This window comes from Talpa europaea (genome assembly GCF_964194135.1).
Source record: "Talpa europaea genome assembly, chromosome: 2".
Classification (NCBI taxonomy): Eukaryota; Metazoa; Chordata; class Mammalia; order Eulipotyphla; family Talpidae; genus Talpa; species Talpa europaea.
In genome coordinates this window covers 32,555,953-32,567,717 of record NC_140068.1, presented here as the reverse complement: position 1 = coordinate 32,567,717, position 11,765 = coordinate 32,555,953, and the positions used below count along the sequence as shown (strand labels likewise).

The 11,765-nt window shown below is 37.4% G+C and overlaps 1 protein-coding gene across 1 annotated transcript; it reads left to right on the top strand.

Annotated features, from left to right (window-relative positions):
• Nucleotides 1-4,712: 4,712 nt before the first annotated feature.
• FABP7 (fatty acid binding protein 7) lies at nucleotides 4,713-8,220 on the top strand (the record flags this gene model as incomplete). The annotated part of the gene is made up of 4 exons (XM_084228854.1): nucleotides 4,713-4,785; nucleotides 5,257-5,429; nucleotides 6,039-6,140; nucleotides 8,170-8,220. 4 exons carry the CDS (start codon nucleotides 4,713-4,715, stop codon nucleotides 8,218-8,220), a joined length of 399 nt encoding a protein of 132 aa, XP_084084980.1.
• Nucleotides 8,221-11,765: the final 3,545 nt, after the last annotated feature.

Sequence of the window (11,765 nt, the reverse complement as noted above, 5' to 3'; positions counted from 1 at the left end):
CCGCTCTGGCTCTGGTGAATTCTCTCACCCTCCCGCGCTTCTGACTGTACCCAGTGCTTGTATAAATAAATAAATAAATCTTTAAAAAAAAATGAAAAAATGAAGAATGGAATACGTAGGTAATGGGAGGTAAAAGAAGAAAAGCAGGAAGTGGGAAAAATGAGAAGGCCATTAAAAAGATAGTTCATACCTCACCAAATTGACTTTATTACCTCTTATTCCTCCAATAGGAAAATAAAACACATCTTTTTAAGACTGTGCCACATCTGACGATGCATCTTCTCTGGCCCAGTCCAGATTTAAAAAAAGTGCAGTAAGATAAAATTTTCACAATGCCTATAAACAGATAATTCACATTTTCCCCCATATACTCCCTCCCCATTAAATTCTATTACACACATTATTGTAACTTCTGCTTCTAGGTTAGACTCTTCAATGAATCCCAATGTCTAGAGCTGATTTAACTGGTTGATTTTTGATAGGAATATGGTATGAAAATAGGGATGCATGTCAGAGACTACTGAGTCTGTAGGGAATTTCAGTACCACTCTTTCAGCAAAAGCTGTGGCCTGATCTTATTACTATCATTGGGGCTTCATTTGTAAACTATATTCTTTCTCTTTCTCTTCTCCCTACTGCACACTAATTATTACACACTAACTGTATTAAAGTTCTTTCCTATTGAAGGTATTATGCACTAGAGTATGCTTTGTCTTGATGCAGTGGCTAGCAGAACCCTTTAGAATGGGCAGGTTTAGGGGCTCTGGGATTCCCCTCCTTCTGCCCAATAACAAAATCATAAGCTACTTCCAAATTTAGGACTTGGAAAAGAAATATTTATTGGTTGAATCTTTCTTAGTACAACACAGTATCTTTTCTATTATTTCATTTTTCTCTTCTAAAATCCTCAGTAATCAGGGCAAATAATCTATCAACCGAAAGGCATAAATCATTCTTAGGTATAAATCTATTACATCCTGAATAATTAAAAATAATAAGTTTGAAAGTGTCTGTTTAGGGAATTGTAAATAGTCCAATGGCTTTTCCAAAAATTTTTGCTAGAGACATCTATATACAATATTTTCTTTTTATTACTAAATTAATATACAACAAAAAAACTGTCAGTTACTGAGCCTATAAATAATAAGTTTAATGTAAGGTATAAATAATCAGAATTGCGAGGATATATATTTTAATTTGAATAAATTTATTAGCAGGTCAAATTGCTTATTTAACAAGTGAAATAAATGAGCATGGACTAATATTTTGGCAATGTCATCTATGATATTAAGCTGAATATGTCTAATGTACTTTTATTCTTGGACAATGAAAAATATATATTTTGGAACAATACTTCAACATTCTATCAGTTTAAGCATGTTTTACTAAATGGGACATATAGGACATTTTGATATACCAAAAATTATTTTGAGATCTTCTACCAGAGCGGATGGCTTCCATAAATGGATTAATCCGTCATCTAGATATTAGCAAAAAATAGAATGTGAAAAATTCAGAGATGGGGTTGGTTTCAAGGTCTTGGTTCAATGACTCAAATGATGTCAGAGGGGTCTGATGGTGTTAACCACTTCCTTGCAGTTGGCTTCATTTCTGGCTTTTCATAGGGGCCACTGGCATATTCAGGCCCATGTCAGCACATAAATGCAAGTTAGTCTCCAATCCAGACTTAGGGAATTTCAGTCTGGAAACTCTGTGTGGAAACTCTGGGGTCCAGACCATCTCTGTCCAGACCATCTGGCCCAGTAGATCTGTGTTAGTGCTGCTGTGTGGCTGTCAGGAAAGGGGTGGACACATATTGAGTCCTGGAGGAATGCTGGTCCAGGCCTTGGGCATCATTTGATTTAACTTTGGTTTGTTAGACATGTGGCATGTAAGCCTCGTTTGGAATCTTACTCCAGGTCCCTGAAATGTTAGGTGTAGGTCTGGTCGAGGTGATGCTAGGAATTATTCTGTTGCAGTTTGAATATACAGAAGTTAGGGCAAATGGTTGTCAGTTGTGAAAGGCAAAAGGCAAATGAGGTGGTGTTGGCATATCCAAGTGGGTTTAAACATGCAAAATGGAATTTTCTTAAGGAGATGTCACCCAGAAAGGCTACTAGTGCCACATAGAAACCATCAGCCTAGTGACTTTCTGAGAAATTTGCTTACAGAATTTCAGAACGTTTGGCATAGTGGGCAGTAAGCCTGATTGTTTGAGATGACTCTGTTATAATAGCTCAGTGATTTCAGAGAAAGCAGCGGGAGTACAGATCTGCTTTTTCTCCTTGTTGTGAACAGGCAGGAGATCACCAGAGAATAGAAGTATTAAGTAAGGAGGAAGCTGCGGTATCATACCACAGAAAGCTTAAAAATCAGTATGGAGCTGGAAGGGATCATGCTCAGCGAAATAAGCCAGAAAGAAAAAGGAAAATACTGGATGGTCTCACTCATAGCAGGAATGTAGAAAACTTAAATAAGGGACCAGGAAAAAGACTAACTATAAGAAAGAAAATATCAGAATCGACAAACAACTATAACCAGAGACACCCTATGGCAGGTGGGGGGAGGAGAAAGGAGAGCTTGGGGTCAAAATAAGGGGGCTGTAATTGTATGGGGAATATAAAAAATAAAATTTAAATTAAAAAAATCAGTAAGTCAAACCCTGCTAAGTGGGGACAAGAAGATGCAGATTTCTGTTTTAAAATGTCTCCTAGGCTCCAGTGCACCAAAGGACTGCAGATGAGGACTGGCTGCAGGAAGAACAGGTAAGAGGTTTTTGACAAAGGACTAGTAAAAGGTAGTGGTTGCTTGTTTTAAAATGGAGGTTGTGGAGATGGCGGTGGGGAGATGACAAATTAGAAAAGGATTCAAGAAGAAAAATGATAACCCTTGACAGTGACATTGATTTTAGAGAGTAAGGTGTTAGAAAAGAATCCAAGTGGTTTGGTTTGGGTAGATAATGTTGTCATTTACAAACAATGAAAACTGGAAGAAAACCTGGTGTGGGAAAAGGTTTAAATTTATTTAGTTTTGAAGTGCCTTTGAGACATTCTAGTAGAATCTTGGAACTGGCGATTGGAATAAGATCTTCTCTGAGGTATGTTTCTTGGATTTGGTGTGTGGACAGAAGCTGAAATACAGTGGACTGAAGTTTAAATAGGAGGAGAAAAAAGAACAGCAGTTGACAAGCAGGATTCCTCTGTTCTGTCCCCAAGAAAGGGCCAACACTTGCTTTTCATTGGTGCTAAAGTGGGAAGAAACTGGGTGAAGGAGAGGGTCAGAATCCTCCTTTAAATGTTCTACTACAGGGCCTCCCCAGTGGCACAGCTGGTTGAGCGCAGCGCTGTGAAGCTGTCCACAGCCTCTGCAGCATAGATTCAATTCCCAGCTGGCCAGGGAGAGTCCCACATGGTGCAGCAGACCTCTCCTGACTCACCCGCTGCTCCCCCCAGCAGTGTATTTTGTCAGTCTGCCTGTTCTGCTCCCCACTCTGTCTCTGGTGAATCCTCTCACCCTCCTGCACATCTGGCCTGTACCCCAGTTCTTGTATGTATGAATAAATAAATCTTTTATAAAATAAATGTCCTACTACAATCCTTGATGTATTTTGCCAAACTTGGGGTACCATGAGCCAGAACAAACGGAAGTCTGAGTTCTTGTGATTCCCAATGTTACTCCAATAACTGCCCTCCGCTCTTTGTTTCTCCTAATTTGTGCACGGATCGCATTTATCTAGACATGGCCTGGGAAATCAAAATGTATCGTCATGCAGACCATTTAAAATTTTAATAAATGATCTTCTGTCTAGTTTTTTTCTATAATCTGTTGAAGGAAGGGGGAAAAAAGAACCTTCTTTTCTTAACTTGTGTCCCTCATTAGTGAATTCTTACCATACTCTTCCTCAGATCCCTTTTCCATCTCAGCCTGGTTCTCACATCCTTAGAAGGGACAATGGATCTTTAAATTCACTCAGTTTGTGTTGGGAAGGGGCCAGAGCGAGTTAGTGTCCCATTGATACTCAGCCTGAGTAAGCTCCAGCAGCACAATCCAGGGCAGGCATTGACACCGCCCCCCTCCTCTTTTCCGAAGTTGGCACATTCTAGCTGTGTTTTGCTCTCCCTGTAAATATGAGAGAAAATCAAAGACACCATTCAGCCTCCTTTGTCTGAGAAGTCTGGCATTTCAGTGGTTTTCCTTAAAGGGGGTCCTCATTTGTAACCCACTTTGCCATTAACGGAAATCAATCTGAATGTCCCATTGTCTATCTTTTTTCTTTCCTCACAGTCTGTAATTGCCTTTGCCAAGTTTTCAGGCTGAACCTGAAAGACACTCTGTCATTTCCCGTTCTCTGCTTCAAGCCCCATTGAACCCTCACAGAGCTTTCTCAGGCAGAAGGGCTGCGCACAGTGTGAGGACGGGGAGGAGCTTGACCTGCTCCGCTAACCCAGTGGCCTGAGCCAATGGCAAAGAGGATTGGAACCTCACTCAGCCCCCTTCCCAATCCCTCTGCAAAAGCCTTCTGAAGAGAGGGACACTGGAGGGGTGTGTTTGCAGTTCAAATCCTTGGCTTTCTGCCTGCGTCTTTTCCAAATAAGAAGACAGGAGCTGCTGTGAGGAGCAAAGGATCTTCTGGATTGTAGTGGCAATAGGATCTCAAGATCTTTGCTCCTGTCTCCTTTATCTGTTTTTGGAGCTTAACAGGAAGGGCAAGGATGGTGGAGGCTTTCTGTGCTACCTGGAAGCTGACAGACAGTCAGAACTTTGATGAGTACATGAAGGCTCTAGGTAGGTTGACCTAAGATGTGCTGTTATCTTCTTCATCTGCAGCTTCAGATACTTGCAGTTTTTTTTTTTTTTTTAATTTGGCCCATCAGATTAGTAAGAGACAAAGACAGATCACACTGTCATAATGGGATGCTAGGCTATGCATTTCCCACAGAATGGGTTTTTAATGAGGCATATGCCTGCTTTTCTTGCCCAGGGCAAGAAATAACAGTGCATTTGGTAGTTGTGGAGGATGTGAAATTCTGTTTTATTTTTCATTTTCTCTTCAGTATTCATTTCTTATTCAAGCTTCCAAATAAGCATCCATTTATTATTATGGCTGTGTAGTTGTAGTGCATGATTGATAGGCTGAACGTGCTCCAGGAAACTTATACATTAGGATGTGGATTTCAGGCTAGGAAAGCAGACTCCTGCTTTCTGAACTATTTTGGAAGTTGAGGCTGACTGTATTGCTTCCTTTTGCTATATTAGGTGTAGGTTTTGCCACTAGGCAGGTGGGCAATGTGACTAAACCAACAGTGATCATCAGTCAGGAGGGGGACAAAGTGGTGATCAGGACTCAATCCACGTTTAAAAACACAGAGATTAGTTTCCATCTGGGGGAAGAGTTTGAGGAAACCACTGCAGATGACAGAAATTGCAAGGTAAGAAGCCTCTTCTCTCTCTCTCTCTCTCTCTCTCTCTCTCTCTCTCTCTCTCTCTCTGAATGATGGGAAGTGGAAATGCTCTTAGTGTTTCAATTCAGAGAGAACACCATGGCTAATTTTGTATTCTACACTGAGCGTGTGTCATGTTCTGAACAATGGGTTCTTGCTATAACTCAAAACTCTAATCCACTGGTCTCTTATCATATGTTTTCACAGTATATAGCAAGTCCTGCATTTCAGAAAGTATTTAATAGTGTTTGTTTAAAGGAAAGATTGCATTTTGTTTATCTCTCTGCCTCAGACAGACGGATTAGACAGTAGCTTGCCTCATTCTAAGGCTTTGTTTAAAAGAGAACAACCAGTCAGAAGGCACTTGTTAGGATTTTTATTTCTTATATATGGAGTGTTTGCATCTAAATGTGTATATCTCAAATTATGAAGTAGTAGAGTTTACGATCACTCTAGAAGCAACAGAGGGTATGATATTAACATGAAAATTAGTTGCTCATAATTTATTCCATTATTAGTCAATCTAATCGCTTGACTTCCATGCCAGAAATTTGATCTTACCAATCGCTGTGTTCTGCATTTTGTTGTTGGTCTCAGTCTGTTGTTAGCCTGGATGGAGACAAACTTGTTCATGTACAGAAATGGGATGGCAAAGAAACAAATTTTGTCAGAGAAATTCAGGATGGCAAAATGGTTATGGTAAGTGGTGATAATTCTCCCTGCTTGCTTGCTTTTCATAGTGCTCCTCTCCTGTCTTCTTCCCTCTCCCTTCCTTCCACCTCCTCTTCTGCTCTGCTCCTTTCCCTATTACCTCTTCTCTCCCTCTTTACTGCTCCTCCCTTCTTCCTTAATAACACGTTTTCACTCACAAGGTTCTTTAACCATGTGTAAAACAGGAAAAAAAAAAAAAGATCCTAGCTAATTCTTTCCTTAGGTCTGCTTCTCTAGTTACAGAAAAAGAGAAAAATTCTACTTGATGTAGTTTTAAAAGTTGCCATTGATTTAGATAAAATTGTGTGTCAAAAAAGATTTTTTAAAATTAAAATTTAATTTATTTTCACTTCATTTTTAAACATATTTTCTTACCCCCACCCCCAGGTGTAGTCACCATAGAATTTCCTTCACCAATGCCCCCCGTGCACCATCACCTCAGTCCCCTGTGCTCCTCCCTGCCTCCCTCTGATCCCTCTCCCTCCTCCTCCCCTGCAGGATGTCTGGTTTATAATTGTCTGTTTTTGTTTTGTATTGTTATTATTTTTTCACACTGATGTTTTATTTTGTTTCCCTATATTCTTCCTATAAGTGAAATCATTTGATATTTTAAAAAGAGAATTTTTAAAGGATTACTGTCAGTGTCTAGTCCTCAAGTGAAATCTAAAATAAAACCAATAATCATGTATATACATAAAGGTGATTGATACAGTGTAAGACTATCAATCTTACTGGATCTCAGAAAAATTGCATTGCCTATAATAAAACACATTTAAGCATTTTATATTTTAATTTATAAAGATCATGCAAGTTCAGTGCATGTAATTTAGAAAATAGTAGGAAAGCACAACAAAAATATAAAATCCTTTCTAATCTCTCAGAGAAAATCATTTTGACGTTACTTCCTTCTAGTCTTTCTTTTAATGCATAAAATACCTTTAAACATGTCTTTTCAGTACCAGGTAGTAAAGTGCAAATTATAAAAGAGAAAATAAATTAAAAAAAATTTCTCTAATGATGGAACAGCACCATAAAATAGGGAAAAAATCAGACCTTAAATCTAACATCATAGACACTTTTTTTGTGTGTGAAATGAGTAAAATGGTATTTTGCTGGCATTGACTTAGTCAATGTATCATTTCAGTTTTGGCAATGGGGGTATTACTTTATATATGCCTTCCAAGATAATAACAGAAAGAGATTTTTGTTTCATTATTAAAGTTGACTGCTATCTCCTCTTGACAACTGAAATCAGAGCTGTTCTAGATTGGGCTTACATGTTCATACTTCTTTTCGTGGGTCCAAGTGGAGGACAGGGAGCAGAGAAGCAGTTTTCCTTTTATCTTTTTTTTCAAAGATTATTTATGCATACAAGAACTGGGGTACAGGCCAGAGGTGTGGGTGGTGAGAGGATTCACCTGAGACAGAGTGGGGAACAGAAAAGGCGGACTGACTGAAACATACTGCTGAGGGGAGCAGCGGGCGAGTCAGGAGAGGAGAGGTCTGCTGTGCCATGTGGGTATCTCTCTGGCTGGGCATCAAACTTGTGCTGCAGCGGCAGCCAAAGCAATGAGAACATCTTTACATGGATCCTTTCCTGCTGATTCTGGAACAAATCATTCCAAGTTTCATTTACCCAAATGATTTGCACTTTCTAAAAGTTGTTCAAAATTTATCAAGGTCATGAATTAAAAACTGTTGTGAAAAAAGTTACAAATTCACTTTCAAAGCAGATAACTAATTTACTCCAATTACTCTGACAATTTAAGGTAAAAGGAATTATTTTGAATCTAGACAATCACTTTCCTTTTAGAGACATTAACTATGTAGACATGTTAATCACTTAATAAATATAAAACAACTTCTCATTTTGTTTTAAGAAATGAAGAGCTCATACAGAATTTAATTTTTGTAAATGCCATTTTGGGGGCCAAAATCCTATATATTATAATCTTTAACAATTTCAGTTACTAATGTTTTCAATGTAAAAAGACTTGATTATTTTTGACTCTTTCAGACTCTTACCTTTGGTGATGTGGTTGCAGTTCGCCACTATGAGAAGGCATAGAAAACCTCCTGACTCAGGGCCAGAGAAGTTCTACAGTTTTTCTGTTTACCCAATCCTCAGTGCTGTGCAGCTGTTCCAGCACAGTGACTGATCACTAATTAGAGGATTATCGTGGTGTGAGGGTGGAAAAGGGTGATTTAAAAACTTGTTTTAAACTTGTTACTCCTAGCTACTAGCTCAATTTTGATCTGTAAGTTTGTCATGTTTCATAATTCACATTAAAATCCTATACCTCTGAATCATAGTGTTGTAAACCAATGTTACTTCAATAAAAAAATTAAAACAATAAAAAAAAGAAAAAAATTTCAGCCACATTATTTTATAAAGAAGTGAATACATGTTATATTTTTCATTGGAATGCAAATCAAATTGGAATAAAAATCTTATGTCTATGAGAACTTTTGTTGCTCTTTTGCTTACCAGTAATCTGGTTGGGTATTATGTATTGGAGAGTTTTAAATAAAATAGGCTTTCATAGTGTATAAAAGTTTGTTTAAATATGTTCAATATCTGTTTTAAAAATTAATTCTTTTTTAAAATTAAACTTTTTTATTTTCTTACATCATTGTTCATTTATGTTCAATATTTGATTTCTCCCCTCAGGTGTAGTCCCCATAAATCTCCCACCACCACCACATCACCCATGAACCATCACCAACGACCCTTTTAAAATGTCACAGTTTTCTTTAAGACTTCCACAGAGAATGTTATGATTAAATTCATTTGGCCAGGATTCAAAGAAGACTTGTTATGCTGGGTTGAGCTACAAAAATGATCTCTTCTTATTAGTAAGAGGTGTTGTAAAGAAGCAAAATAATATGCACAAAAATGACTTATTAAAGGGTAGCTATATATAATAAAAATATATGATCAAAATATGACATAATTCCAGTTTCTTCTTGAAAGGTCAGTAGGAATAGGGAGTGAATTTTATCCTGGATTATAAAGCTGTGTCTCCAGGCAAGTTTGTAGAGCAGAACTAAGTCAGTAAGAGTACAGCAATGAAGAGTGCATATAGCAGCATATTCCTTTGTGTTTCTGTGTATATGTGAGTTGTTGGAACTGATTTGACCAAATGAAAGTAAGTATCTGTAACCGGCTAGCGTTTGCATTTGTAAAGTACAAATATTATTTTGCATTTCATCATTTGCAAAGTGCTTTTTATACATTTTTTCAATGCTACAATGTAGGTAAGGTAGATATCATTTTTGCCTTGTTAATGAGGATATTGAAGATTAGATTTGCATATCCAATTTCTCATGATATCAATAACTGCTATCCTTTATTTTCTCTCAGAAATTAATATTTCAGCTAAATTTTCTTATGAAACAAAAATGCAAAATTTTATTTTCCTTCATAATTCCTTGGGAAATATTTCCACCATTAGCCTCTGGAACAATGTGGGGTGGGGGTAAATATTCTCCAGATAAAATATCCAACATTCATTTATAATCAAAACCGTGATTTCAGTAAGTTTCTCTAATTCAAGTTTCAACTAAACTACAGATGTAAGTATGAGGAAACATCCTATAACTTACATAGTTCACTATACAGTACTATTGCCGGCCTGTTGTATTTAATTTTATAATGAAGAGTAGGAAACTCTAAAGTGCAGCTGTAGTATTTAACATTTGAATGTACAATAATTACTGAACGCCAAGAAAAAATTGATGAAGGTTACCATTTCTACAACTACGGTCTGCTCTTGTCTTTAAAAGCATGAGACAACATACCATGGAATATTACTTACTCAGCAATCAAAAAAAAATAAACTCATACAGGATCAGATAAAACTAAACTTAAAAACTAACTCTTGAAAGCGTCCTCGGTGGCGCAGAGATAAAGACACAACCTATGAGGCTATCCACAGCCACTGCAGCATGAGTTCGATTCCTGGCCAGCCAGGGAGCAACCCAAATGGCGCAGCATACCTCTCCTGTCTTGTCTGCTGCTCTCTTGTCCCAGCAGTGTACTTCGGTCAATCTGCCTGTTCTGTTCCCCACTCTGTCTCTGGTGAATCCTCTCACCCCCTGCACCTCTGGCTTGTACCCCAGCTCTTGCATGGATAAATAAGAAAATCTTAAAAAAAAAAAAAAAAAAAAAAAAAAAAAACAACTAACCCTTGAAAACTGACTATGGAAATGAGGAAATCAGAGGGGGGCAGGGCGAGAAAAAATTGAGAAGCCAGCACAGTGGTCTGTGCTGGTGGACTCTGGGTGCTTTGCTGATGGGTGTACAATGTTGCAGTAACACTGAAGGGGAGGGTTACTATACTCCTACAATATAAACAAGGATGTGAACCAAAACTACCTCAATTAAAATTTAAAAAAGCAAGATAAATGGGGATTCAACTTCAGATCATTATAACATTCTACTGGCATTAATTTCCACAACTATTTCACTGAGAAAGAATGGAAATTTTTTGTTGTTCTGTTTTTTTTTTGTTTTTTGTTTTTTTTTTTTGGTGGCTTAAATGGGAAATCATTACATTGGGCTAAAAATTAGATCAAGGGTTGAGTGGTGGATCAAATACATTTTTCTAGGAAAAATGTTAACAGTAATTTTTGCTTCTTAAATGTTTAAAGGCTAGCAGCAAACCTGTTTTCTTCAAGTCATAGTCTCTCTCAAAAAGTCATATATCAATTTATCAACTCTACTCCCCACCCGTTACTTTTTTAATATAGTTAACAGAAAAAAGCACCAAGTCCAGAGGCAATTTGAACACTAGGCCCCAGTCAAATTTCTGCTCTGAATGTTCAGAAAAACATTTCTGAAATTCCAGGACTCAGAGATATAAACTATGCTAAAGTCCATCTTGTGAAATCCAATGATGACTCTCTGACAATTACAAAGGAGCCGCTACTGCCCTGTCACAGGTCTTCTCTCATACTGAGATTTATAATTAAACAACAAAATACACCTGGAAGATAGGGAACTGTAGGAACCTGCCCAAGGTTTCAATTTATATACCTTGGCATGCTGGGCACTGTAGCTTTGCACTTCTTAGATCTTGGTTTTAAAGGAAAACAAGGGTGGTGGGGTGAGGATGTTTTACCCATTGCTTTTAAAATATTGTCTTTTTAGGATTGCAAGCACTTCTTAGGCTTAATAATATATTTTATGTTTACTTACTGAAGAATTATTTCACAACCAATTACTTCCTGGCTTATTGAAAATTGAAAAAAAAGAGTAAAAATTTCTATTTTTACATTTTTTAATCCTTTCTCTGTCTTTCCAAATATTTGGACTAGAACCAGACAAGTTATTTTGCTGTCTTTAAAGTTGTTTTCATCCACTCACCATTTTTTTTTCTTGCTCCTTTTTACTCCATATTCTTTAAATTGTGCACTGAGAAATTCCAAGGACCATTTTGTCAATGATTGGAAATCAATTTTTGTTTTCAAAGGGCTTTTGCATCATCCTAAAGCTGAGGCAAGCTTGAACCACACTGGCAAAACATGAAACAGAAAATAAAGGCGTCATTCCCATTTCAAAGTCCCTTTCATGACACACTTCGAATAAATTACAAAGAATACAAAATAAGG